We start from the raw sequence: 27,949 nt of genomic DNA on the forward strand, positions 1-27,949 counted from the left end.
TAGCCAGACCCTGTCCCCCCGCCCGAGCACTGTTAACCCTAGTGCTGCCAGCCTACTGCTGGTTACATGAAAATTGTGGAAATAATTTGCGTGGGATCCCACCGATTTTCACAACATAACCAGCACTAGGCAAACCAGCCCGGGGTGATTGGCACTATAGCAAGGGGACACGTGGTCATAATGACAAACCAACCCCAGGCTATTCAGCGCTGGGCTGGATTTCATAGAGAGTGGGGTCCGCCAAAAAAAATCGAGCGGCTCCCCCCTCTAGGGACACCCAGCCCAGTGCTGAAAGCCCTAGGGCTCTTCCTACACCCGTGGGCTGTGGGTAGTAGGATAATAATGCTGAAAATAATGTAAAATAACAAACAGACGCCATTTTGTTTTGTGGAACTACACATGAAATCTGAGCTTCATACATCAGCGAGTTTCAACTCTTCTGAGAAAATCGCTGGATTTTACAAAATCGCACCTCGATACATTTACCCCAAGGTGTGAATTTCCCACCTATTTACATATACACTGCATATACATCTATTTGCATATACCCCTGACCTCACAGTGGGAGGAGAGCTTGGGTGCTGAAGGAGCAAAAATTTTAACATTCCTGGAGGCCAACTGTTTTGGGAAATGGTTGATATTTCTGCGCCTTCCCTCAATACAGAGGAAATTGTGTACGTTTTTTTTAATCTATTTCTATATTTATCCTTTTTATTTTTATAGAAATTTTTGTATAATATTACTGTAAGTCCTTTTGTTATCTTATTTTGCATGTTTTAAGGATTGTGACAATTTTGCCATATTAAGTTTGATGTAATAACATTCTGCCTTTGTGTTGTTAACAATTTCACAGGCTAGTTAAGTTTGGTCAGTTACTAAAATGCTACTGAAATACATAGACTTGTTGGGTAATGATAACTCTGGTTAAATTGAGTTGCATTGAAGTAGGATATACATTATAATAGTATTTTGAGTGAAGGGAGCAACCAAAGACTACCTCAAAGTCGAACCTTTGAAATCAAATCTTGGTAGTCGCAGTTTTTAATTAATAGCGAGAGTGTGATATAAAAAGGGGATTGTAATCATAGCTAGACAGATAGATTTGATGTGAGTAACCCTTTGTTACACATAAATGCCACAGTCTCAGTGGAGCGCTATTTGTGACATTTACATTCCCTTGTATCAACAAGTTCAATGTTCAACATATTTAAATACTGTTGGATGCTGTGTCTCTAGTTTATTTGAAAATAGTGCATAGTTTCCAGCTGTAGTACTATGGTGGCTCCTTGTCCCACTTCTTTTCGATCAATCACCTTGACCCTGGCATCATCATACTACTTCTGAGGAATTTGTATTATGCCATCATCTTCCTTGTATCATAATACTTCACTCAATAGTGATAGACTAGACTTCACACCAGGCCATAACATATCCAAATAATGGCTGCAATCTTCCTCAGCTGTGATTACCTCCACTGTAAACCTTCACATCCTGGGGTTATGTTGGGCATGAGTCGCTATCGCCTCTTCCATGACACAGTGCCTGTAGCCTACTCTGACCCTTGCTCCTTGGCTTAGTAGTTCTTGGCGATTCTTGTCAGTGGTTGATGCAGAAAAACATGCCTGACTCAAAGGATAATAATTGGAAACATATACCAGAAGGTAAGAATTAACCATCTCACATAATTATTAGATGTAAAGCCAGCAACTCAGTGGATAACGATATGAAGAATCAATTCTATCCCTTGTATACTAGAAAGAGACAAATATTTAGAAGACGACTAACTTATACATCCTGGGCCTGATTTATCAAGAAACGCCAAGAGAACACAATTTACTTTTTTAAAAATTGCTATGACTGCATCCTATTACTTCCCTTGAATTCATTAGAACTCATGGAGGTACAGGCAGTTGTCCATCTAGGACACTTACCGGCCTGCAAAGTGGGCAGGAACGTGTTATAATGATGCAAATCGCATCTTCAAACGCTACTCACTTCAATGGGTAATTCCTAAACAGGGGTGTGATGATGCAATTTTCAGCAATAAACACTTTGCTCTTATAAATAAGTTATGTAAACTAGATAACATTTGAATAGGATCAACATTGTATTGCCAGCAGATATTTGAGGGTCTGCATTTTATTATTTTTATATATCACTGAAACAGTGGTGGAACTACCATTGGTGCAGCAGGTGCGGTGCACCAGGGCCCATGGAGATAATAAGGTCCGCTGCATGGGGAACTAGTGAGCTGTGGGACCTGGTTCCCTCTTCCTTGCTTCCATGCCTGGGGCCCACAGCTTCCTAGTTCTGCCACTGCACTGAGGTATGCTAAATACTTTAAGGTACTAAATCAGGGGTATACGCAGGATTTGTAGTGGGGGGTTTCCACACCACGCAGCCAGTGGGCATTACCAGCATGCATGGGGGCGTGGCTATAATTTTAGACAGTGCTTGGCTGCTCTCCAACTCTTCCTATCCCCATAATATACATGGGTAATGCTGCGAGCACTACTGTTAGGTACACGCAGCTCTCCCTATTCAAGCAGAGCTGTGTGAAGCGGAAGCAGGGTCCAGCTACCTCAATTATACAGTGCCCCAGGCTTGGAGGGGGTTTCCAGGTACTAGAAACCCCCCCTCGATTTGCCTATATAAATACATAATTTAATATTAAAGAGGCATTGGTTGCTAGATGATTGGAAAGCTGCATTCTCATGAATATTGGGTCAGCCCACTAAATATCTGTGTTCCTTGTTTGTAGATGACCGTGCTCTTTAAAGAGAAAAGGTTACTAAAACACTGAATTTTTTTATTTTTTTTAAACACCTGGGGATATGTATATTTACTAAACTGCGGTTTTGAAAAAGTCAAGATGTTGCCTATTGCAACCAATCAGATTCTAATTGTCATTTTGTAGAATGTACTAAATAAATAATAGCTATAATCTGATTGGTTGCTATAGGGAACATTTCCAATTTTTCAAACCCACAGTTTAGTAAATATCCCCCCTGGTCATCTAGAGGAAGCCACATCAGTGTAATTTCAAGTGGATATGTCAGATTCACTTTAAATCATACACTCAACTGACCTATTAGTCCAAATAAAGCCTTATCAAATAAATGATTTGGGATGAATAAAACATTTGTGCCTCGTAAAACAATTTGAAGACAGAGGGATTTTTTTAAATAAAGGCATGAAATACTAGGGGATGCTTAATATTCAATCCCTGGTAACTCAAACATGAAAGGGAATGGCTATTTGCTTGGAAATAATATATATATCCATATATAAACACACATAACCAGAATGCTTTTCTGGGACACATATTGCTAAATTTTATTACGCAAAGGAAAATAAAATCAAATTGAATGTGGGCAGAATCAGAAATTCCCGAACAATCACCTGCTTTATTTCATGCTTGAATGGCCAGTGCAGTCCAAGTCGGTTATCAATATCACTCCTTCACAGTTATTGACAGTGGTGCTGTGCGTTTGTGGCTGCAATATGAGGTTAATAACACCTTTGCCTGAGCTGGAATTACCTCCCGGGATGAGGAATGCAATAAACACAAAACCAATGCTGTTATAGCCCAGGAAAACACTTTTGCTCTTGGAGATCTGTGTTTAAATCAACTGCAAGCCTGGGCATATCTAAGTAAGATGCACTTTTAAACAAAAAGCCCTTTGATAAGCTGGGTAGACAGGCTGTAATTAAACACAAAAATAATTTAAAACAGACATTGGCATACTTTAGATTTTTAATTTCCATAAACTCACAGCGACTTTGTTTAATCAGAATATCATTTTGAAGTTGCGCTCTCAATGCTGCTATATTTCTTTGAAAGTCATCCCACAACTCTCAGACAATGGGATAAAATTCAATTTGCTCTGGGCTAACTATTAGACCTTCAAGTAGTCAAGTCTGAATAGTATCAGCCATAATAGAGGTTCTGTCTGAGTCCCCAATTGTCATAGGGAGACCAGATACAAAGTGCTGCAAAGTGGAAAGTCTCCACTTCCTTGGGTCTAAAAATAATATTTATTTTTAAAAGAACTCTCTTCAATCAGTCGAGCCTACCAGAGGCTGGCTGGGCTGGGGGGCATCTGCCCCCTGGGTCAGTCCCATTGAGGGCTACCTTAGGCTGGGTCACTGGGTCATCTGCATTTCTTTCCCTTTTTCCCCCAGGTTAAAATTTGCCAGCTCTTCCTTGGAGTCTACTCCAAGCTACTGTTACGCTTTACCCTAAGTGTTCCAGTAGTACAAATTTTAAGCCAAGCCTTAGTAAACCTAGCTGAAATGCAAAAATTATTGAGAGTGCTGCATTGATCTTACCTCTCTAAAATCTAAAACCACAACGTAACATGTTTTGCCCCCAATGGTGGCCACCAAATGAGAAAGCATCTGCCTGTGGCAAAATAAGTTTGGTGCACTACTTACAGTACACTAAAGATCAAAGACACAGTTTGAGCTATCTTACTATTTTTTCTTACTTTATTGTTTACAGTACATTAATTTAGCTTTATGGCAATTTGCACTGCTATTGTCTATGTTTCTATTGTTGTTTAAGCCTTTATTTGAGGATTTTTTTACTTTTAATATATCTAATCATAGTACTCCCATTCCTATTCCCATCTGAAAGTTGCAATATTTTCACTTCAATTTATCTTTCCACCCACTGCTCCATCATTTTCATCTTAAGCCCCATTTGGGACTGCACGTCACCCAAAATATTCTCCCCCACATTTTCCATGTATTCATAGTCTTTCCCATTGTACCATTATCTCATACTTCTACTTATTCACTATAGCTCTCTGCCTTGCCTAGTACTTACTAATATATATTTACTCACTATTCACAACACAGTTGCTCCATACTGATACATTAAAGCCACTCTCATCTCACCCTATATTCTGTCTATCTATCATTCTTAGAATCCAAAGTAGTTATTTCACCTCAGCCATCATTTGCTTATATCCGTCCTATGTCCACATACCGTCCTACATCTGTCCATTTTTATGTCTACCCCTCTCACTATTCCTATTTTCTTAAATCAGCATCTATTTATTCCCTTTTCTACACCTCTTCTATTTATAGCTATTATATAAAAATATTTTGCCCTTTCCCCTTCATTCCACTAAACTATATTACACTATAACCTTTACTCATTTCCATCCTATGTTTTCCCCACCACTTACCCATACTTTACCTATCCCTGGAAAGATTATTTGCACTGCACCTAACACTGATATATTTCACTGAAAAATAGTTTGTCCAGGTGCAAGTTTGCTCCTAGCTGTGAATGAGGACCTTTAGGTCTGCATAAGCCATGTGTATGTACAGTCTATTGAAGGTTGGACCTTTTTATGACCTTCACTACTGCCCCATAAGTTCTTCATAAATGCCACAATCTAAACATTTAGAAAACTGTACAAACATTTGATTTGTCAGTGTGACAAATGGAATGCCGTATGGTAACAGATACTGAAGAAACAGATATGTTGTGGGGTACAAAGTGTCTATATATTGTGCATTGCTTGACACAATGGAACCCATAGTATATCGCAAAGGAAGAGATCATCTTGCACAATGTACAATGTGAAAGACTCCTTTAGCAAATAAAAATGTAATTTTGAAAGCATTATGGCCCAACCATGCTTTTTAACGGGCTGTCCCTGAAAGCTTGCAGTAATTGGATTTTCTACCAAGCTCATTCAAATCTTCCTCAGAGACACTTGATGTGATTCTCAACCCAGATAGGAGGAAATCTATGGCAAGCAAGAGAGTTGAGTATGTTCCCTGTACAAGGACAATGCATAGTTCCGTGTTCCCTGTCCACACTTCGGGTCGACTCTTATACATGCTCTCTGCAGCTTTCCTGTAATCACAAAAGTGCTGGAAATTATGATTTATCATTTTATATTTTAGAAATGATTAATGTATCTAAACTTTTCTATGGGAATTAATGCTTTTGTCAGGACTCTTGCAAGAAGCATAATTTATAATTTAGAAAGAGAGAGCACTAATAACTATATTATGCGGCAATTCGACTATAAATAAAATTAATATTGTGTATGAAGAATCATATCTAAAATGATATATTTATATATTGACATAATTAAATCCAAAGGTAACTCAATAAATAAAAACATAACAAATAAAATGAAATAAACCTTATTTTTTATGTTTTGTATGTTAATACATCTCTCTTTCTGATCCTTATTTTTATCATTTTTTTTCTTTTTTATTTCTGAATCTAAAATTACATAGTAAAGAATTAACTAAATGTTTAATTTTCTAATGAGAAGGATATTTTATTCAACAAACAATTTGTGAGTTCATGAACTAAATTTAATTTTTAATATGTCATCCATGTATATGTGTTGTACAGATAAGATTGTGAGAAATACCCTGGGTTAAAGAAATCAGTTTCAAATTAACACACAGGAGGAAAATCTAATTAATAGGTGGGCCTTTATAAAGGTGTATTTGGAGACTGGAACACGTAGACTGTTCACTTTTTGTCTCTGATGAAATCGTGCTAATGAAGAAACGCGTCAGTCCGGGTCTTAATACATCTAAGTTGTTCTGAATACATCTACCATTTACCTATCCATCACAGAGTTCAGTTTTACTGCATACCATCTACTTCTTAAAGTCCCCTTACCTGTTGCACTTCAGATGGAAAGGGTGCAGGATCAACGAGATATTACACGTGAGTGCATGTGCTGTCAAGCTCTGACGGTTTATCTAGCCGTGTGTCTTTGAAAGAAGACTTCTATTCCATCCAAGTGTTCAAAACTGTTTGCGGACCATTTGTTGTTTATTAAAGTCTGTTCACGGATCACCATATTGATTGGAAGGGCGCAGGATCAAAGAAATACCATACCGTGAGTGCATGCTCTGTATAGTGCTAGCGGTTTGCCCAGCCGTGCATCTGTGAAGACGGACTCTTACTCTATTTAAAGGTGATCATTTGTCACTTTGTGGTGCCATACCTTTGAGTTGGACCAAAAACGTTATTCTACTGATTAATACATTGCTATTTATGCGCTGATACATTCCTGTTTACATACGGGGAGTTTGTTGGAGAGTCAGGTGACTATTCATATTGTTGTATTATCCAAATCTCAGAAGTTGTGGTTGAAACCCTGCTAGTGAAACTACAGATTTATCTTACATTGAAATTCAGATTGAAGAAACTATTTGCTCCATAAGTATCTGCTCTCCTAACTTTGAACGCTGTAGGAATCTTTATAAAACGCATATGGCTAATGTCCTTTTCCTTCACGCACCTTACCAACCTTTGTACTTTAAAAGTGTTACTTAATCTAATGAAATAAAGACACAGACACGTATAGCTACTTTGGCAAAAGGTCGCAGTTTTTATTAATCATAAACCAATTAAATGAAAGTCACCTGGTGGTGGCGAGAGCAAACTGCAGTCAACTAAACAACTAATCATCTAACCAAATACTGCAATGCCCAAATGGCATTCAAACTAAACCAAGGAATACTCCCTTAACATTGGCCGGTGTTAAACAGGCGTCAGCATGACTGCTCCCCTCTGAACTCAACATTGACGGCCACGCAAAGCACGCCAAGGGATCCTCCACTCAGAAGGATCAAGAGTAATGTTACTTGAAAGGGGCAGTGACGTGCGGCCAAATATCCTAACCACCGTTGTGACTAGTCATTGACTGCACTGCTCTCCCACCAACTGCGCCTCCTCTGTAAAAAAAGATTGTTAAATCAAACAATAACTAGCTGGGCGGGAGGGAGGCATCAGTGAAATCACAGGAAGGAAAGGTCTAGAAGCCCATGGGAGTTTCTAATGAGGTGACTGAAACCACTCCCCATGGATTCTATTGGCTGGGACTAAAACAACTTTAACCCCTAATGGGTAAGGACCTGAAAAACATAATCCATGCATTTTAAGTGCCCTCAGCTAAAATGGCTTCACTTAACATAAAACGCATATGGCTAATGTCCTTTTCCTTCACGCACCTTACCAACCTTTGTACTTTAAAAGTGTTACTTAATCTAATGAAATAAAGACACAGACACGTATAGCTACTTTGGCAAAAGGTCGCAGTTTTTATTAATCATAAACCAATTAAATGAAAGTCACCTGGTGGTGGCGAGAGCAAACTGCAGTCAACTAAACAACTAATCATCTAACCAAATACTGCAATGCCCAAATGGCATTCAAACTAAACCAAGGAATACTCCCTTAACATTGGCCGGTGTTAAACAGGCGTCAGCATGACTGCTCCCCTCTGAACTCAACATTGACGGCCACGCAAAGCACGCCAAGGGATCCTCCACTCAGAAGGATCAAGAGTAATGTTACTTGAAAGGGGCAGTGACGTGCGGCCAAATATCCTAACCACCGTTGTGACTAGTCATTGACTGCACTGCTCTCCTACCATAGCTGGTACCCTTTAACGGGTTCCCAGCCCGCCACCACGAGCACAAAACCACGAACCTAATTGCTCATAGATCTCCCTGATGAAAAACCCCATCCCCTCTTTATTCAAATGAACACCGTCCGGCCGGAACAGGTGTGTATTATCCGCCTTAATGGATGGGTGGAAAATTTCTACCCCCCCCAATTCTCTAACCAGTTTCCCCGTAACACTATTAATTTTTCTTAATAATCTAGTAAGCGTAGAGGGGCGAATGGGAAACCTCCAGTATAAACGAGGGACAATGTTGGACCAACAAATCCCAATTGTAGGCCATCGTGCCCGAATAGCACGTAAATCTTCTCTAATGCTTATTATGAGGGCCAATGATTTAGTCTTCCCCACATCATTCCCCCCAAGATGCAAAACAATAATATCAGGATGTTGTGATTTTGCCAATTCCTCTTCTAACCAAGACAACAGGAATGGCCAGCAAAGGCCCCTCTTCCCCATCCATTTTATATCCACCGGGCATGGGAAATTAGACCACTCATTCGCCAAATGATGTTTTGAAGCCCAATACACAAATGAGTGTCCCATTATCCAAATGTTTATCTTCAGGCCTGTAAACCGAAGATAGAAAGAATTGGTGATCTGGAGTAGTAACAAATATTCCAAAATATTCCTGGAATATAAACCAGGGACAACACAGGCCCTGTAACCTTTACTTTTTTCCTCCTATATGCATACATAACACCAAGACACACCAGCTCTGAAGAGCAATGACCCTGACCCCTGCATACTTTAAACAAATTGTCCATATTTGCAACCAACCGCAAAGGTTTAATACCAACTTCGTATGAAAATGTGGGACAGGGGGGGGGGGGGAGAATGGACCAACCAACCGGTTTATATGACTAAATATATGATAGAACTGCTTATCTAATAGCCCAGAAGACTAATATGGCCAATGATGAATAAAATTGCTTAAGCTAAAGAGAGGGGAACTACGTATGTGAGGCTATAAATGCCAACCTATTAGACTTATATTTTAAGGGGGAGGGGGCACTAATAACAGTATTACCTTTACCAATCTGATGAGGTGAATTGATGAATATATATGCTCAATGGGAATATGATATGACGCCTATACGTGCCTTGAAAACATACCAACCTTTAAAGGTTAAACAGGAGGTGGGAAATAAGTCATGGTTTACCGTATGTTACACCAACATGACAATATATTAATTCTATGGTTCTATGTCCGACTACCAACCACTGCGTGATTTATGATACAGACATGCAAACATACCAACCAATCATGGTTTAACATAAGCTATGAGGTACCAACCCAAAACGATTTAACACCCCTAGGCGGGAAATGTCACCAACCTAAACAGGTTTAATCAGATAAGAAAGTAAAGGAACGGTAACCCAGATGAAGGTGAACCAACCCAAAAAACCCCGGAGGCTCACCACTAATCAGGCCTTAATCCGTAGGAGAAATTGGGAAAAAATCCCTCCATGCCCCCGTTGAACACGGCAAGCAGCTCTCGCCCTGGATTACCGAGGAAGGGGGGGGGGGGAAGAGTAAGGAGGAGGGGGGATAAGAACCAGAAAGATAAAAGTAAAGCAAGAGAACCAAGTATAGACAATAGAGAAATAACATATGCAAAACATGAGCATATAATTGCCTTAAGGTCTAATGTACCTTTTATAATTATCGGACTTCCATCGCCCCAACAATTTAATATCGGGTACGGAGGCCCCTCCCATGGCAGCAGCTGTAGCTGCTCCAATACGGAACGAGTGCGTTCCATAAAATTTTGGGTCTAACCCCACCTTTATCACTGCACTTTTAAAAATGGCATTAAACTGAAACTTGGACAAAGGAGACCCATCCATGTGTGCTAGCCAAGCCTCGCTATCCTTAGGCCTTATTCCTGAAAATTTATTACACCAAGCCACCGGACATATACTCGTATCATTGCAAGGGGACAAGGTGACCCAATGACCCCTACTAAACTGATCCGTTTTGGATCGTGCAATTTTTATGGAGACCTGCGTACTAGCAACTAAAGTATATTTTCCCAAAAGGGCTGTACCTAGGGAAACTCTCGATTTAGCCACAAGTTCGCTAATTCTAAATGCTCCGTGAAACGCCATAGAAAAAGCTGTGCTGAATAAAGTGGACTCATAGGAGCTAGAAGTGACCTCCGCAAGCGACATAATCAACTACCTAAGCAAGGGAACCGTAATGGGACGCCTAGAGTCAGGAACCGAAGGGCGGGTTCTAGCCCACCCTTTCATAGCCTTGGAAATAATAAAACCTCTTGTGGGATCAACTTTTGAATGTAATTTGGCCATAAAAGAAATGCCTGCTAACGCTGAGGCCATAGCCGCCTTTTTAACACCCGTGTTATATCTTTCCCACATAAACTCTAAAATCTCCTCCGCCTGACCTGATGTACTTGGGGCCCTGGATTGTAAGAAAGCCTCCCACTGACTCCAAGCTGACTGATACGCACGTCTTGTGGATTGCGCCAAGGATGACTCCGCCAACTCGATCATTCCGACTCGACCCACTGCCATGCATAGAAAGGACAAGGGATGCCGGTTAATTGAGCCAAAGGAGCTAGCTCCCTAAAGCGGCGCCATTGGAAACGCGAAAGCGCATCTGCCACCTTATTCACCTCTCCGGGTACATGTCTGGCCCGGAAAATTATATCATTTTCCAAACATTTCAGAACAAGTCTACGTAAAAGGTTCACTGCCGGCAATGACGTAGCGCTTTGGCGATTTATTGCCTGCACAACCCCAAGGTTATCACACCAGAAAACAACATTCTGGCCCGCTAACCTATGACACCATAGATCAATGGCTAAAACTATTGGGAATAACTCTAAAACCAGCAAATTTGCCACCAAACCGCTCTGACGCCACCCCTCAGGCCAAGGAGCTGCACACCACTCGTCCTGAAAAATGGCCCCAAAACCATTCGCCCCAGAGGCATCTGTGTGTAATTCCAACAAAACATTCGAGACTTGTCTCTTAGGCCATATCCGCACTCCATTGAAAGACTGCAAGAATTTGGCCCATACTCTCAAATCTCCCTTTATTTCCGCCGATAGGCGTACTCTGGCATGAGGCCTTTTTAAGCCTGATGTGGCCATTTGCAATTTTCTAGAAAAAATACGTCCCATCGGTATCACCCTGCATGCAAAATTGAGCGATCCGAGAAGAGACTGAACCTGACGCAAGGAGCTACCCTGTGAACTAATCGCCTCAGAAACCGCTGCCCCCAACTTGTTTATCTTTTCCTCAGGCAAACGACAACAACCTGCAATGGTGTCTATCTCTATGCCCAAGAATGACAAACATGTGTTAGGCCCTTCAGTCTTGTCATGCGCCACTGGGACCCCCATGATTTTGAACAATGCCGTAGCTGAAAAAAGCGTGTCTGCACACACTGCGGATGAAGGGGGACCTATAAACAAGAAATCATCCAAATAATGGGCGATTCCTTGATGACCCGTTCCTGCTTGTACGCACCAATGCAGGAACGAACTAAACTTTTCAAAAAGAGCGCATGACACTGAGCACCCCATGGGGAGACAGCGATCAATGTAGAAACCGTCCTGTAGCCTAAAGCCCATGAATCTAAAAGATTCTGGGTGAAGCGGCAGCAGTCTAAATGCCGATTCAATGTCTAACTTGGCCAATAAAGCCCCTTGCCCAAAGCCCCTAACTAAAGTCAAGGCCTCCTCAAAGGACTGGTAATTGACTGAACTGAAGCTAACATCTATTGCGTCGTTAACTGAAAAACCGGGAGGATGGGATAAATGCTGTATTAGACGGTATTTACCCGCAGCCTTCTTAGGGACAACTCCTACAGGGGAAATTATCAAATCAGGAATTGGGGGGGAATCAAAAGGCCCAATCATACGACCCAAGCTAACCTCCTTCATAACCTTATCCTTCAACACATCAGGAAGCAAGACTGCTGACCTAAGATTCCTGCCCGATGACGACCTAATTTCTCCTACTACTGGAAGCTGAAAACCATGATGAAAGCCTTGGGATAGACACTGGGCTTGAACAACATCTGGGAAAAAACTAAGCCACTTATCTAGAACTTTTAAATCAATAGGGGATGGACCCTTAGTTAGCACCTCCTGGCGCACCGCGGCCCCTACCCACTCCTGATGACTGCCTGGTACAATCCTTAGCTGGGTGACTGCCTCGGCATTTGGAGCATACGTGTCTATATCTACAAGAGTCACCCCTTCCGCACGAGGCATTGTTATACGCGAAACATCTGTTCTTACTGTTTTGGGGAGTACTACGCCTCCCCTGGCTCTGAAACCTAGGTACTACAGGAGGCATAGCATCTTCAGTTGGCAGCATCAGTGCCATCCATGACTCAACGTCCTTACACCCAAATGGGATAGTATGCATTTTGTTTGCCTTGCTACGAAAACTCTCATCGTAACGCCTCCAAATTGTACCACCCGCGTTAATCCACAGATCATTAATCAGGTGTAGGTACCTCCACACATCCGCCCTGGTGTCCGGTCTAGACTCCACATAGATGGCAGAGAATATACAATACCCCCTCAACCAGTTTGAGAACGTTCTATAATTTTCTTCACCCATTCCTCCCTTACCACAGGCAGCCAGCAATTCTTTTTTGGCTGCAGAGGTGAGCATAAACAAATCGACATAGTACCCTTTGTCAATCCTATCCTTTGAACTGCGACGCACGCCTCTTAACAATGCTGTATTGTCGCATCGTACCATAGGACCGCCTAAAGCCGTGGGTGGAGCTATGCCTGAAGGGGTCACCCTAGCGGGCTTCGCTAAATGCTCTGTTAAGATTTTTAAAAGCTTACGCGGACCCTGACCTTCCTCATCTGATTCTTCACTAGTGGTAGCTAAAGGAGGACTGCGTGTATGTGAACGATGTGCCAAAATAGAATCACACTCACCACTTTGCGCAGATGTCCCTGGTAACGCAAGTGCTTGGGTTGATGTTTCTTCTCTTGAAGCCGAATCCCCTGCTGGCTCCGTCTGTAAGGCAGAGCTCCCCGTCACTGTGATAACTTCTGGCAATGGCGCGGCCGCCCCTCCGCCCGATACTGCCGTCACTGAAACAGAATGCATGTTAGCTACTTCAGACACAAACGACTGGTTAACCCTAACTCCTGAAATGCTGTTTAACGACTCTATTGGGACAGGCGTACCAAAGGAAAAACCTGGGGCTGGTGGGCGGGCCAGATCTTGGGAGGAACCAAACCCAAAGGGGGAGCTATTGAGATCAGGGACGGGTATATTTGTAATGCTTGCATCAGAAGCATGCCCATAACTTGAAACATAAGGAGGTGGATACGGTGCCATCCAATTCTGCATTGGCCGCTGGACCCTATCTGGATTAGGAGGAGGATACGGTAGTGACCAGGGAGGCAAGTTCCCGTGGGGCGCCTCCACCTGTGCTACTGCTGGTCTTGCCCATGGACTAAGCGTTGTGTTTGGGCTTTGCTGAAAGCTCCCAGACTGAACCAGCGCCGAGGGGTGACCCCCGACATTGATTGAATCGCTATATGGAAGCCTCTGCAGAGGAACATTAGCAGCTTTTATTGGAGATATGAAATTATACTGTATAGGGGGCCCAACCTGAGGTAGTGAGGGTGTGTGTAGTTGAGAAGATAACATGGGCTGAAAACTTACATTATGAGCCATATGAGGGCGCACTCTACCCCTGATCCATCCCTGAGGCATAAGTGGGGGGATAATATTAATTTGAGGTATACTGTCACCACTGCTGCTGTGTAACCAGGGTCTGTGACTTGTGGCAGAAACAGAGACATGCTGTGACTCCAAATTTACCTCATTCACAGCTATCAGGTGATTACCAACGGGGGAACTGTAAGAGGAAGCCAGTGCCTGTAAGCTTCCCTCTCCCCCTGCTGCCCTGGGGGAGACCTGACCTGCCAAATTGGGAGGTGGAGAGCGAGGAGGAAGGGAGGACTGGTTGGACCTAGCAGAGGTAGGAGAAGGAGATCTCCTCCTCTGCTGACTATGCTGCACAGCAGCGCTGGCGTCCCCTGAGGCAGCCAGTGCCGCTGATCTCTCTGGAGCCCGGGACCTGCGAGCGCCGCCCCTTCCCCCCTGCCCAGATCTCCGTTGAGACCCAGCGACAGGGGAGTCCCCTGCAGCAATATTAACAGCGCTGGGATGCACGCTTTCAGGCAGCGCTCCCAGCGCTTCACTAGAGGGGGCAGAGCTGGATAAAGTAACAGGCGGGCGCAGACTCCCGGCCGGGAGCTGTGACCCGTCTGACAGACGTGCAGGGGGGCCCGCTGATCTCCTAGGTCTGGACATTTTTGGCAAGGAGAAATACAGGGGAACAGAGAAAATTGAGAGAGGGGAGGAGAAGAATGAGGGAATGGGAAAAAAGGAGGGGGAGAAGGAAAAAAGAGAAAGAGGAGAAATAAATGAAGAAAAAGAAAAACGAGGGGGGTTAAAAGATAAGGTGAAGGATGAGATTAAACAGAAAAAGATGAAAACAGGGAGTTAGAAAAGATAGAAAGCTAAAGCAATAAAAACGATCTTATCTGTCTCCAGGGAGCTCCTGCATCAGTGAAATCACAGGAAGGAAAGGTCTAGAAGCCCATGGGAGTTTCTAATGAGGTGACTGAAACCACTCCCCATGGATTCTATTGGCTGGGACTAAAACAACTTTAACCCCTAATGGGTAAGGACCTGAAAAACATAATCCATGCATTTTAAGTGCCCTCAGCTAAAATGGCTTCACTTAACATTACACACAGTTATTCCTATTTTGATCTATATATATTTTGTTATTGTTCTAAACAACTGTTTCTTTTTTATACAAACATGTTTATTGTAGAGGTATTTTTACAATAGCACTTTATACAGAGTTTTTATTATATTTTAATAAATTTGTTATATATTTATTTTTGTTCATGAACTCACATTTTTTTATAATTGTTCTATATTTCCTATGAGTTTTCCTGCATTCAGTGTTGTTTATAGTGTTTAACAGTTTTGTATTTTAAAGATCTCACAGGTACCTCTACAGATGCTCGTGCATTTCAGCCTATTGTGGTTTCTCAAATTCTCACATCAGCGCCAGGTATTTTTTGGTATTGTTACAAATTGTGGTTCTACTGCTGCATTTTCAGTCGCATGTATCTTTACAGACACAGCTGCAGAAACGTAACTTGAAATAGTAGATGCACCCGTCTCAAAGTAAGGTGTCCTCATTGTGACAGAATGGACATAACCAGGCTTTTTATTTTCCAGCAGTCAATGTGAAGTATCGCATTAAGTGGTCAGCTATTGTTCTTAAACAGGGCTAGTTGGGATGTTTTATTCTGGGCCAATCACTTCCTGTAAAGACACTAAAGACAGGACGCTGGGAGCAGCTGGAGACCCTCTGACATCTCACATGACTAGAAGAGGTTAAAACAGGGAGTGACTGACTACCACCCACCATCACCAAGGGATTAATGACATTGTGGCGTGAAAACAGCAGTGGGGGACTCATTTGGCCCTGAGACATGACTATACTCTTGTACAGCCCCTCATTGAACTCTACCAATCAGGGGGAACCTTTTCCTAAGACCTGTGGATAACCCTGAATGGAAATATGCCCAGCAGGGGAAATTTTGACCCTTATAAAAGGTCTGCAGGAGGGGCTTCTCAGTGTGTGCGTGTTATTTTGCTCCTGAAGTGTGCTAAGGATTACGCCTGGGAGTATCGTGATTACTGGAATACAAACTTTCTAGGACTTGCCGACTTGCTGGTTCTGCTGAACAGTAGCTCCATAAGACTCCTGTGGTCTTACTCCATCATTTCACATCTAGATCGATTAGGCATTATTCACGGACAATGTGGTAAAGTTCTGTGAAGTCTAGTGGTAAACTGCCGTTTATTGAGACCAGTTAGTCTGATTTATATTTTTATGGGTTATCCTTTTTTCTGATTGAGTGGACTTGTATTAGACAAAGATATTGTTGCATCTTTCCCTGTCTCCTGTCTGCGTGACTTGACCCAGAAGTCCCAGGGTACCCCTTGTGAGTTTAGCCTTTAATACCCCGGGTCTTCACAGTCATCATTAACATTGATATTTTCACCAGGCCTATGGCAACCACAAAGATATGCCTCCTGAAATGTATGTCAAAACATATCCTCAATACTCACTGACATTTTTTAAGTTGATAATAGATCATAAATACTGCTTGATCAATGCTTTTCTTTTCGTTCATTTGAAAAAAGGTCAATAGGGGTAATTTACAAATAGAGAACAGGATCGCTAGGAGTGTAAATTACACAAATCAAATACCAATCTTAATAAAACTTATACACATTACTAAATAAAATAATCAATATGTCAATAACCATGAATAGATCACAGACTGGACATATGAAACAGTAATCACAATATCAGCATGAAATAGCTTGCCCACTGCCTGCCTACATTAGAGCTGCAATACAATCCAAACACTGTCAATCATCACATAATAAAAACCTTTAGCCACAGAAAAAGATGGAAAATTTGGAACTTTATCAGTCCCTCTTCGCTAGCAAGACTTAGGGCTAGATTTACTAAGCTGCGGGTTTGAAAAAGTGGGGATGTTGCCTATAGCAACCAATCAGATTCTAGCTGTCATTTTGTAGAATGTATTAAATAAATGAAAGCTAGAATCTGATTGGTTGCTATAGGCAACATCCCCACTTTTTCAAACCCGCAGCTTAGTAAACCTAGCCCTTAGTCTAAAAACTGTGTTCTTGAGGGTCGGCTACGTGATTGCGACTACAACGCTGACGAGTTATAATGACACAAAAATGCAGATCACTATAATCACAACATGTACAAAATACACACTTACTTAAAAAATAACAGCCTACATCTCCAACATTATCCAGCCACTGAGTCCTGCCATTGCCCCCTTCATGCTGGAAATGTCAGTGTCGCCATTTTAAGTGACGTAAATCACACTGGCAGCGTTTTCTGCTGTCGGGGTTTATAATATGTCACGGTTATAGTGATCGGCATTTTCGTGTCTGTATAACTATTGTCGGCATTGTTGGCATTGGAATGATGACTACCACCGGTTCTAGATCATTGTGGACAAGAATTCTCTGGCCGGATTAGATGATATCCAGCATAGTTCAGAGAATCACATGAGCATGTTGATTTTGGGATAAAGTGTGGCAAATTAAGATGTTACTTATATATAGAACGGAACAATATCTAACTTCAGATGACACTACTTCTTAATGCAGGGCAATAATATATCGGGAAGATGTAAATAGAAACAAAAACAGATTGGTAACAATGAGCGTAGCACAATTTTTTCTAGGATAGAGCCGTTAACTATAAATACCTTACACATTCTTCACAATACATGTAAGCAGTTTTGTCAGAGAAAAACCAGAGGTGTGAAACAAATCAATATTCACAGAATTTTTTTTAAGCTGATTATAGTTCATAAATGCTGCTTGTTCTATACTTGGCTTGTCGTCCATTTAAAAAACAGATCAATAGAGATAATTTACAAATCTGAAAAAATATAGACCTGCAATGTCTTGCAAGCGTGCTTACTTACCTCCGAGTTTGCCCACATTTGCTGGATGGTGGAGAGTCCGCAAAATGAACATGGTGGAAATGTCACATCAACACCATTCAAGTTACATTAAGCAAAATGTCCATGACTAAAAATCAACATGTATTGTGAGGATTCACAACACTATCTGCAGATGACAGCTGTCGGAAAGCTTTTCACATAGACAGCTGCAATCATCTTCTTTCAATTCCTGTAATCAGCACTCTGCTAAGAACAGCAGTCTAGCTAGTCACCTCACCTGGAATACTTTCATCTTTCTCTACACTGCAATCAGCCCTTCAGTGAAACAGTCAAGACAATGAGAACAATTCATCTCACAATTCATTCACTCAGGGCAATATGGAATAATATACATTCCACAGTACTCAGTTGCCACCAAGACTTAAGCTCAGTTACTAGGAGTTGTTGTTCTCACTATTGCCCAGTAGATTGGAGAGAACATGGTAGGAGTTAGTGAGCAACCTTGATGATAACAACAGAGTAAACTTAAAATTAGATTGGCAAAGATTAATGCAGAGTAACAGACAAGCCAAGGTCAAGAGTAGGTGAGGACAGCAGTTCCTTTAAACAAGCCAAGGGTCAGGGCAGGTAGAGATATATATGTAGATCCATTCAACAAGCCAAGGTCAAAAGCAGGAGAAGACAACAGTTCCTTTAAAACAGCCAGGGGCAGGGGTCAGGACAGGTAGAAATATATATGCAGATCCATTTAACAAGTCAAAGTCAGAAGAAGCAGAACACAGAGAATCCTTTAAACAATCCAGATCAAACACAGAAAACAGAACAGATATACAGGATACAAGGAACACCAGGTCAAGCAGGAACTATATTTGAAACAATGTTTATACATCCAACTTTTTGCATTTAGTGATAGAATCAGGCGTATTGTGCCTAGACTGTATTCACCAGGGAATGCACTGCTCAACTTTAACCATCAGAATAAGGGAAATTTTGCTCCCCAACAGTTGCCTCCGGGTTGGATATGGAAAGGCGACAGACAAAATGTCGACACAATGGGGGTGTGGTTTGGACGCTATACCAACCAGACATGTGCACTGCGGGCTCTGTGACAATCTAGGCTGATTTCCATGACTGGGCACCCAGATTCATCCTCATCTACCATCACTTAATAAATAAACTGTTGGGGACTCCGGCTCCGTCTATTTGAAATAGGAGAGGATCTCGACTCGGCCCTTTCGTGACCTACATTGTAGGGAAGCCTAACTCCCGGCTACCACGCCGCACGCCTAAACCTCCTGGACATTTATTGGAGGCTCCGCTCCCGTCTATTCCCTGCATGCAGGGTCAGCAACTCAGATCCAGTCTGCCCGATGGAGGCGGTGGCCCCACTGCAGAGAACTCTCACTGAAGATTTCCGGCTGCTAAGGGAAACACCAGGCCAGTATACATTTAGTATTAGTGTTCACTGGATCAGCACGCAGGAACACACTTCTTGGAATACACTTTTTTCATATTAAAGAACAGCTCCTGAGATCAGCTAGAGCCACAGAGCATACACATATACTGATGGATCTACAAATGTTCCCAGACTTTTCTGCGGCGACTATACTTAAGAGGCGCTCCTTCCATGTTGTTACTACTGCGCTCCAAGCTAATGATATCCCCTACCGCTGGAGGTTTCCGGGGAAGCTTATTGTACAAAAGAACAACTCTACACATGTCATCGGTACTCCTGAAGAGGGGGTCCAGCTGTTAAAAGGATGGGATATCATCTGTACCTCTAGTTCCACTCAACCGCAGTCTCGGATCCAGACAGATTGGTCGACAGTGAATCATGCCTGAACTAGGACTGAAGCAGATTTGTCTTTGTTTTCTTCTGTTATCTTACAGGTACAGACGGTCCATTTTGGAGAAATCCACTCCTGTGAATCCCGGTTGACCCACATCATCCATCACTGCCTATCCGAGTATTGTGAACATTGCAGATACCCTTCCTGAAAATCCTCTTTAAAGAACTACAGAAAATTTAATTTGATAGTCTAGTGTTATTGGGAGACTTCAACTTAGTCTTAGATCCCAGATTATTACTCTCCTGGCAATTCTGTACCTCCAAACTTGGATAGTCCCTCCCTTTCATTTCGTAATGTGTTGGCCAAACAGGATTTATATGATGTATGGAGAGCATTGTCTCCTGGGGAGAAAGATTTTACTTACTATTCGCATGTACATAATAGATATTCCAGAATCGATCTCATACTTAACGACAAATGGGCCCTTCAACACTCAAAATCCATTTTGATTCTCCCAATTACGTGATCAGACCATGCTCCATTACTATGATCCTGGTTCCCCACTGCTCAGTCTTGCCCCCCTAGATCCTGGAGACTACCGGCATACCTCCTCACTTCTGTTGATTGTAGGATAGCCCTCCAAGAAACACTAGACAACTATCTTACCACCAATTCTATAGAGGATACATCAGTCTTTACACATTGGTGTGCCCTTAAGGCTGTCCTCAGAGGTACTTCGATCCAAATAGGGGTTAGACTTAAGAGAGCTAATGCTTTAATGCAAAGAGACTTAGGGGTGTATGTATCAAGGTGCGAGTTTCCAGCATGTTTGAAAAGGGGAGATGTTGCCTAGAGCAACCAATCAGATTCTAGTTAATATTTTGTAGCATGTACTAAATAAATGATAACTAGAATCTGATTGGTTGCTAAAGGCAACATCTCCACATTTCAAACCGTTGGGAAACTCGCAGCTTGATACATTTACCCCTTAGAATCTAAAATTGTGGCTCTAGAGACCAGTAATAAAAACAATCCCTCTCCTTCGTTAAAGAATCAATTGACTCAGCTTAGGTATCAACTTCAACAATTTCTTATGGCCCGCACCCAGGCAGCTCTCTCACACCTTAGGCATAAGTTCTCATCAGCAGGAAATAAAGCATGGCGCATGCTAGCACAGAAACTCTGAGGCCAACAAGCTATAAATCGTATACATCAACTTTCTGGTCCCGGTGGGTTAAAATTCTTCAATCCGCAAGATATTGCCAACCTGTTCGCAAAATATTATGCTGGCCTGTATAATCTTAAAGATGATTCTAATACCCCGCAGCCCTCCCCGACTAACATACAGGACTTCCTCCAACACATTCATCTTCCATCCTTAGATATAGTCACACTTCAAACTCTAAATAGCCCCTGGACCCCTAGGAAGGTGACAGATGTTATTAAAAGTCTTCCACAAAAAAAGCCCCTTGCCCAGATGGCTACATTATTGATTTCTATGTCACTTTTCAGAAAGTTCTTGTACCCATACTGGTCTCTTTATTCAATGCAGGCTCGGGCTGTGGCAGATTGCTGAGGAGATGCTAGAGGCTTGCATTGTATCTATCCCGAAACCGGAGAAGGATGCGGTGGACTGCCGTAACTATAGGCCTACTGGTCTCCTAAATACTGATCTAAAGATCTACACAAAATTGGTCGCCAATAGGATCAGCCCCATTCTTCCATCCTTTATACATCCTGATCAAGTTGGGTTCATGTTGCCGTCAGACAACACAAGAAGAGTGCTAAATCTTGTGGACTATGCCTCGAACAACCATGCTGAGCTGTTAATGCTGTCTCTGGATGTGGGGAAAACATTTGACAGATTGCAGTGGGACTATATGAATCAGGTGTTACTCAAATTTGGCTTTCAGGGGGCCATCCTACAGGCAATCATGGCACTCAATCGTGGTCCATCTGCCAAGGTCTTTAGTAACGGGTTTCTTTCTAAATTTAAATATGTATGGAAGGAAAAAACAATTTCATACTTAAGAATACACGTCCCTGCTAACCTTTCAGATATATTTGAAGTTAATTATCCTCCATTATTAAACCAACTCCAAAAGCTTTCTACTTCATGGATGACATTTGAGGTTTCATAGTGGCCTTTAAAATGATGCTCCTCCCCAAACTTATGTACCTATTCAGAACTATCCCATGCATGCTACCAAAGAAATTCATGTCCCCATTCCACTCACTGATGCTTCGCCATATCTGGAAAGGCCATCCATCCAGACTTAGAGTCAGACGGGTCAAATACCTGTATGACTCTGTCCAAAAAATGTGGTGGATTAACCTTACCCGATCTGATTAGATACAAAGAAGCCTGCATTCTATCTCAAATTAGAGATAGGTCTCTCCCGACCTCCCAAAAGCCCTGGGTGGATTTGGAATGGGCTCTATACACTGTGTGTCCAATTGCAGATTTGATTTGGCTTCCCAAACACCTGAGACCTCTCTCTCCTGACTCCCTAATGCCTGTGGTGGATGTGCTGAGAATTTGGGACAGATCCATAGGGTCTTTTACAGACCTCATTCTTCCAGTTAACAATATCTCCCTCCTCACAGTATCTTCGTTACTTCTTGACTTTGATATTTCAGGTTGGGTGCATGCAGGACTCTCCTCCCTTGCCAAACCTGTGTTGGCGCAATTGTGGAGCTGTGGGAGATCCTATTCATGTTTTTTGATTGTGCCCTGTCATCCAGCCCCTTTGGCAAGAGATCTTTGACCTCGCCCAGAGTGTTACATCAATATCCTTAGAGCCGTCACCTCTTGTAGCTCTTCTTCATTTATATCCTAAGCAATTGCCAAAACACCACCGTTATTTATGGGGTCATATCATGGTAGCCACTAAGGCGGCAATTGCACAACTCTGGAAACAGCCATCCCCATCTCTACTCATTGCGAAGATACATTTTAGTTTTCATATGGAAACACTAGATGCCCCATACTCCATGTTATCATCTTCTCCAATTGTTAAGTGGATGTCATGGCACAAATTCACAACTGATGGCGAGGGCTCCAAATTAATCTACCCTATAGAAACGAACACCCCTCTAACTCCTGATTCAGCCAATCTCTCTCAAGCTCCTGATTGAATATTCAATATTGTTACTATCTCTTCCTCTTCTGGACACAATGCCGATATATGTATACACATATGCTGTGTGGTTTGACCGCAATATTATGTCTGCTCCCCACAATGTACCCCCCCTCTCCCCCCTTTTTCTTTTTGTACCACCCTTTGCTATACTTTTAAAACCTTAATTAAAAACTATTAATGTTAAAATGTCGACACCATAATGTCGACAGTCATAATCTCAACACAGGTATAAGCTTGACATGTTAAATGTGGACAGGGTTGTTAAGTCGTTATTCAAAATGTCAACATAAATCACTAGATTTAAAACAGCAATACATAAAAAACCAGCAATAAATGTAAATGAAAGCCTGGACCAGGGACAATATGGATTTTATAATTGAAATCATTATTATTACTCCACACCCACGGCACCAGGGATGTGGGAAGAACCCCAGTGCTATTAGCACAGGGCTGGTAAACCTGGGGAGGGGGAGTCCACATATCTTTTTGCAGACTCAATCTCCCTAGGGAATCCAGTCTGTGTTTGGTTTAGCATTATGGCAGGAGAACTCTGTGGGTTTACCTGCTATAGTGGCTAAACCTAGAGCTGGTAATGGTAATATCGGGATAGTGCCAGCCTAGGCTGGCAGCACTAGGGTTGGTTAATCTGTTTCGGGGAAGGCCATTTCTTTTTACATTTATTGCTGTCTGTTTTCTTTTCATGCATTGCCATTTTAAATCTAGTGACTTATATTGAAATTTGGAAAGTCGATTTTACAGCTATGTCCACATCTTACATGTCGACATTTTAACTGTGTCAACATTATAACTATAGACATTTTGACTGTTGAAATTTTAACTACATCCCTTTGCCTCCATATTGTCATGATAACCCATGTATGTACCCTTAGGAGCATATGCATGGACTTATCTGTGAGGAATTTGTATGTTCTCCCCGTGTTTGCGTGGGTTTCCTCCGGGTGCTCCGGTTTCCTCCCACACTCCAAAAACATACTGGGAGGTTAATTGGCTGCTAACAAAATTGACCCTAGTCTGTCTGTGTGTGTGTTAGGGAATGTAGATTGTAAGCTCCAATGGGGCAGGGACCAATGAGTTCTCTGTACAGCGCTGCAGAATTAGTGGCGCTATATAAATAAATGGTGATGATGATGATGATGATATGCACAGAGATAGGTGCTTAACATCACAAAAGAAAAGGTGTTTAAGTTGTGTCTCTGGCTTTCTCATGTCCATAAATGATCTTTTATTACATGTACGACCATCCCTTCCTATTCATGTTCAGCAGCACAGATGCTACTTTGTGACATCATGCAACTACAAATGCACAGATGTTTTATGAATGGATCTGTACTTGTGGGAGGTGAAAAGGTTTGCATAATCTGATAGCGGGAGCTGGACCTATTGGGCTAGAGACAGTGATGCCTCTAAGATTATGCCCACAGCCAAAAATATGATGTATTTATTTTTGTTGGACAAAATATTTCAGAATTCTAAAAATAATATTTCACAGGGTATTTTCATAGTTACAGACATTTTCTGATCATAGTATGACTTCAAAGCTTCTTCCCTCCCATCAAAGAGCTTTTTTTTATTTATTTTTAAGGCTGCTCAGGAAGTGACGGCAATCAGGAGTCATCTAATGCAATCCAATGGAAACCCTTTTTTTAGGTGCATCTGGAGAGATGTTTTTATCCATGCTACTATGCATATTTCCAACCAGACATAAATGCTGGATTTGTCCTTAATGAAATTGACTGTGCGTCTACTGTGCATCTACATTTTGCACTTTTGCAAATTATCTTTTAAATCTTCAAAAGTTTCTCATTTACTGAAGGATGCATACCAAAATAAGCAAGTGCCAAAACTAAACTTTAGTATGACAGATTTGTTCCTATTTTGAAGGTCTGCTCGAAGCAAAGAATTAACTATTCCTCTCAGGAGAAACAACAGCCATGACATTAAATCAATAATAACCGTATATAAAAAAAAGCCCCCCAATTTAATATAGAGACTACACATTGCATTATTAATCCCTACAATATATAGTAATAGAGACAAAGATATATAAAAGGAGATCCATATTAATGTATTAACTACCACCTACAGATACATTGTATGAATAGCCCCATCCACATCCTCATTGCATGAATAGCCCTGAAATTACTATAATAACCTCCACTACATTACATTAAGAGTTCCCACCGATTACACATTACATTAGTAGTCCCCAATTACATTAATATTCCCCTCCCATCTTTGTAGTGAAACAACTCTTCACTCTAATCCTACATCCTGCTTAATGGTTTAGTCTGACCAAGTGCCAGTGTTACAGTGCAGTAGGAGAACATTTTATACAAGATTTATACAAAAAAATGTAGTGTAATGTTAGACATAGAACCAACCTTATTCAGGATGCAAATTCGAACTGTATGTAAGTCTTTAAAGATGATGAATTAGACCAAATTGTACATAAAGGCTTTATTTAGTATGTGACCTTTCCACAATATGCTCCTATTAGTCCAGTCATGGAGGACTTTCCAGTTTTCAAGTCTGAACACTTAGTCCATTTTGGCTTGGCTGAGTATAAAGCGTCAATTACTGTAGCGTACCTGTTTCACCCTATTCTGTCTACAATCTCTTCTGTTATCTGGTTCCAAGATAGTTGCTCCTGTCCAGGCTATGTATACACCCTTCCTAGTTGTATACTGATGATATCACCATATCTGAGTATGATTAACAGACTTCTTGGTTGCCTATATGTTAAAGAGTTGTGTTAGTTCAATGTTCTTGAATCCACGAAGGACATCCTAATACTGATGGTCCAATCCAGTTTTTCTGACCCCTGTTCTTGCTACCCTGAAACTAGTCTTGTATTGAATGTTTTGGTATGTGATGTTTGGACTTATGCTGTTGGTTCGTGATTTATGCATTTGACACCTACCCCTTGACTATGAACAAAAATTCTCCCTAAAGAAGACAGAATATCATCTCTTAGTCATCAGCAGGGCCGGACTGGGACTAAAAATCAGCCCTGGCATTTAAAGTACACAGGCCCAACTTAATTTTAGCAGGAAAGAAACCGTGCAGCGTGACCACATTGTGTTGTGGGTGTGGCATTGATACATACATTATAACAAAACACTACATTTATCACGCCCTCCCAGCCACATCACGCCATCCCCCCAGGCACATTATGACACCCCCAGCCCACTGTACTTGTCTATGCTTCTGGTGCTGCTGACATCCATCAAGGTGGGAACTTCCTATAGTGAGCAAGGAAGCTCTTATTCTCACGAGATTGCCAAATCTTGGGAGACTTAGAGCTCCTCGGCTTGCTCTGCAGGCTGTGTACTATCCAGAGACTGGGAGCAGCTATCCGCTGCCTCCTGCTAATTTTCGAATGCAAGAAACGATCTTCCTCTCTCACCGCTCCACAACTGCTGCACCACTATGCAAATCCCTACATTGGCTCCCTGTGTCCTCCAGAATCAAATTCAAATTACTTACCCTTACCTACGAAGCCCTCAACAACACCCCTGCATACAACTTAAATCTCATATCAAAATACTCTCCCTCTCAACCACTTAGATCTACCTCTGACCAGCGCCTTGTCTTGTCTCTGGTAACCACATCTCACACCTGCCTACAAGACTTCTTCTGTGCTGCTCCCCACTTATGGAATTCCTTACCACGATCAATCAGACTTTCCCAGAACCCTTCAAATCTTTAGATGCTCTTTGAAAACCCATCTCTCTCTTTTTTTTTTTTTTTTTTACAAAGGTGACCTTATCCCCGATAACACTATTCACACTAATGCACAATCACAACTGTCCCAATCTCCCCTCTGAACCACATTTGCTCCTCTTGCTTCAGCTGTGCCCCCATTCAATTATAATTGGAGAAGCTCAGGCTCGGTTTCCCGAGAACCGAACTCGCGCACCCTCGTAATTGAAAGTGAGGCAAAACGTCATTGTTATGTCGTCGGATCTCGCGAGCTTTGGATTCTATAAGTACCGCCCTCCACAACGATCCAGCGCCATTTCACAGAGGGACATAGAAGGGGGAGCACAGTTCTTGACAGTCTCTAGTGCAGTTGGGCAGCATCATAGATAGAATAGAAAGAGGAGGGGTAGCAGTGTTCTTCAAAGTCTCCAGTGACATTCAGGAGAGCTCCATTGTTCCATTGCTAATTGTCATTGCTGAAATAGAAATATTAGGTCTGGCAGGCTTGGTCTTCTAAATCTGCAGTCACATTGTACTTTCTTATATAGGTAAAACACAAAGAGGAGCGCTCCATTGCTATTGGATCGCTGCAGTCTTTGTTTGAAAATGTATGAAAATAATATTGTGACCTGTGAGGTGGTCACAATTGACTGCAAATGACTTGAAATTAATGTTATTGAGGTTAATAATAATATAGGGGGGGAAAAAAGCAAAAATATGTGATTTTGGCAATAAAAAAATAGGGATTTTAGGAAAAAAATCAAGGGCGGTTTTGCCAAAACCAAAACCAAAACATGTAGTTAATCCAGATCCAAAACCAAAGCCAAAACACAGGGTTCAGTGAACATCTCTAATTATAATGTAAACTCTCTAATGACCCATTCATATCCTTTGTTTTCATGTCTGCTTTTATTTTGTCTACCTTGTATGTCCCTGTTTTATGTATGTCCTGTTTTCCCTCTTGTACGGCGCTGCAGAGCACTGTTGCGCCCTATAAATCAATGATAATAATAATAATAGTATAGTAATTTTATATAAAGATTAGGTTTCTGCCTCTATGTTCTCCTAGGCTGCGGATGGTCTCTCCCGCTTGATGCTGTAGGCTATTATTTACTTGCCGGGTATCACTGCTTCCAGAACCTCTCCTCCAAACCACAATTACCCTCCCCTTCCTTGGCTCCTGGTCCCTCTTAAATTTCCCACCTGCCAATTTGCGCTGGTGGGAGTCCTGACACTGCCCCTCCTCATAGGGGCTGCCGGGAAATGTTGTCTTT

At 41.8% G+C, this 27,949-nt stretch overlaps 1 protein-coding gene across 1 annotated transcript; it reads right to left on the reverse strand.

Moving 5' to 3' along the window:
* Positions 1–7,299: 7,299 nt before the first annotated feature.
* On the reverse strand, positions 7,300–14,033 carry LOC142094918 (uncharacterized). Its single transcript, XM_075177551.1, has 2 exons — positions 13,394–14,033; positions 7,300–9,028 (listed from the first exon to the last, which is right to left on the reverse strand). The coding sequence occupies exons 1-2, from the start codon at positions 13,812–13,814 to the stop codon at positions 8,442–8,444; spliced, it is 1,008 nt and encodes a 335-aa protein (XP_075033652.1). The 5' UTR covers positions 13,815–14,033; the 3' UTR covers positions 7,300–8,441.
* Positions 14,034–27,949: the final 13,916 nt, after the last annotated feature.

Source organism: Mixophyes fleayi, chromosome 6, assembly GCF_038048845.1.
Source record: "Mixophyes fleayi isolate aMixFle1 chromosome 6, aMixFle1.hap1, whole genome shotgun sequence".
Classification (NCBI taxonomy): Eukaryota; Metazoa; Chordata; class Amphibia; order Anura; family Limnodynastidae; genus Mixophyes; species Mixophyes fleayi.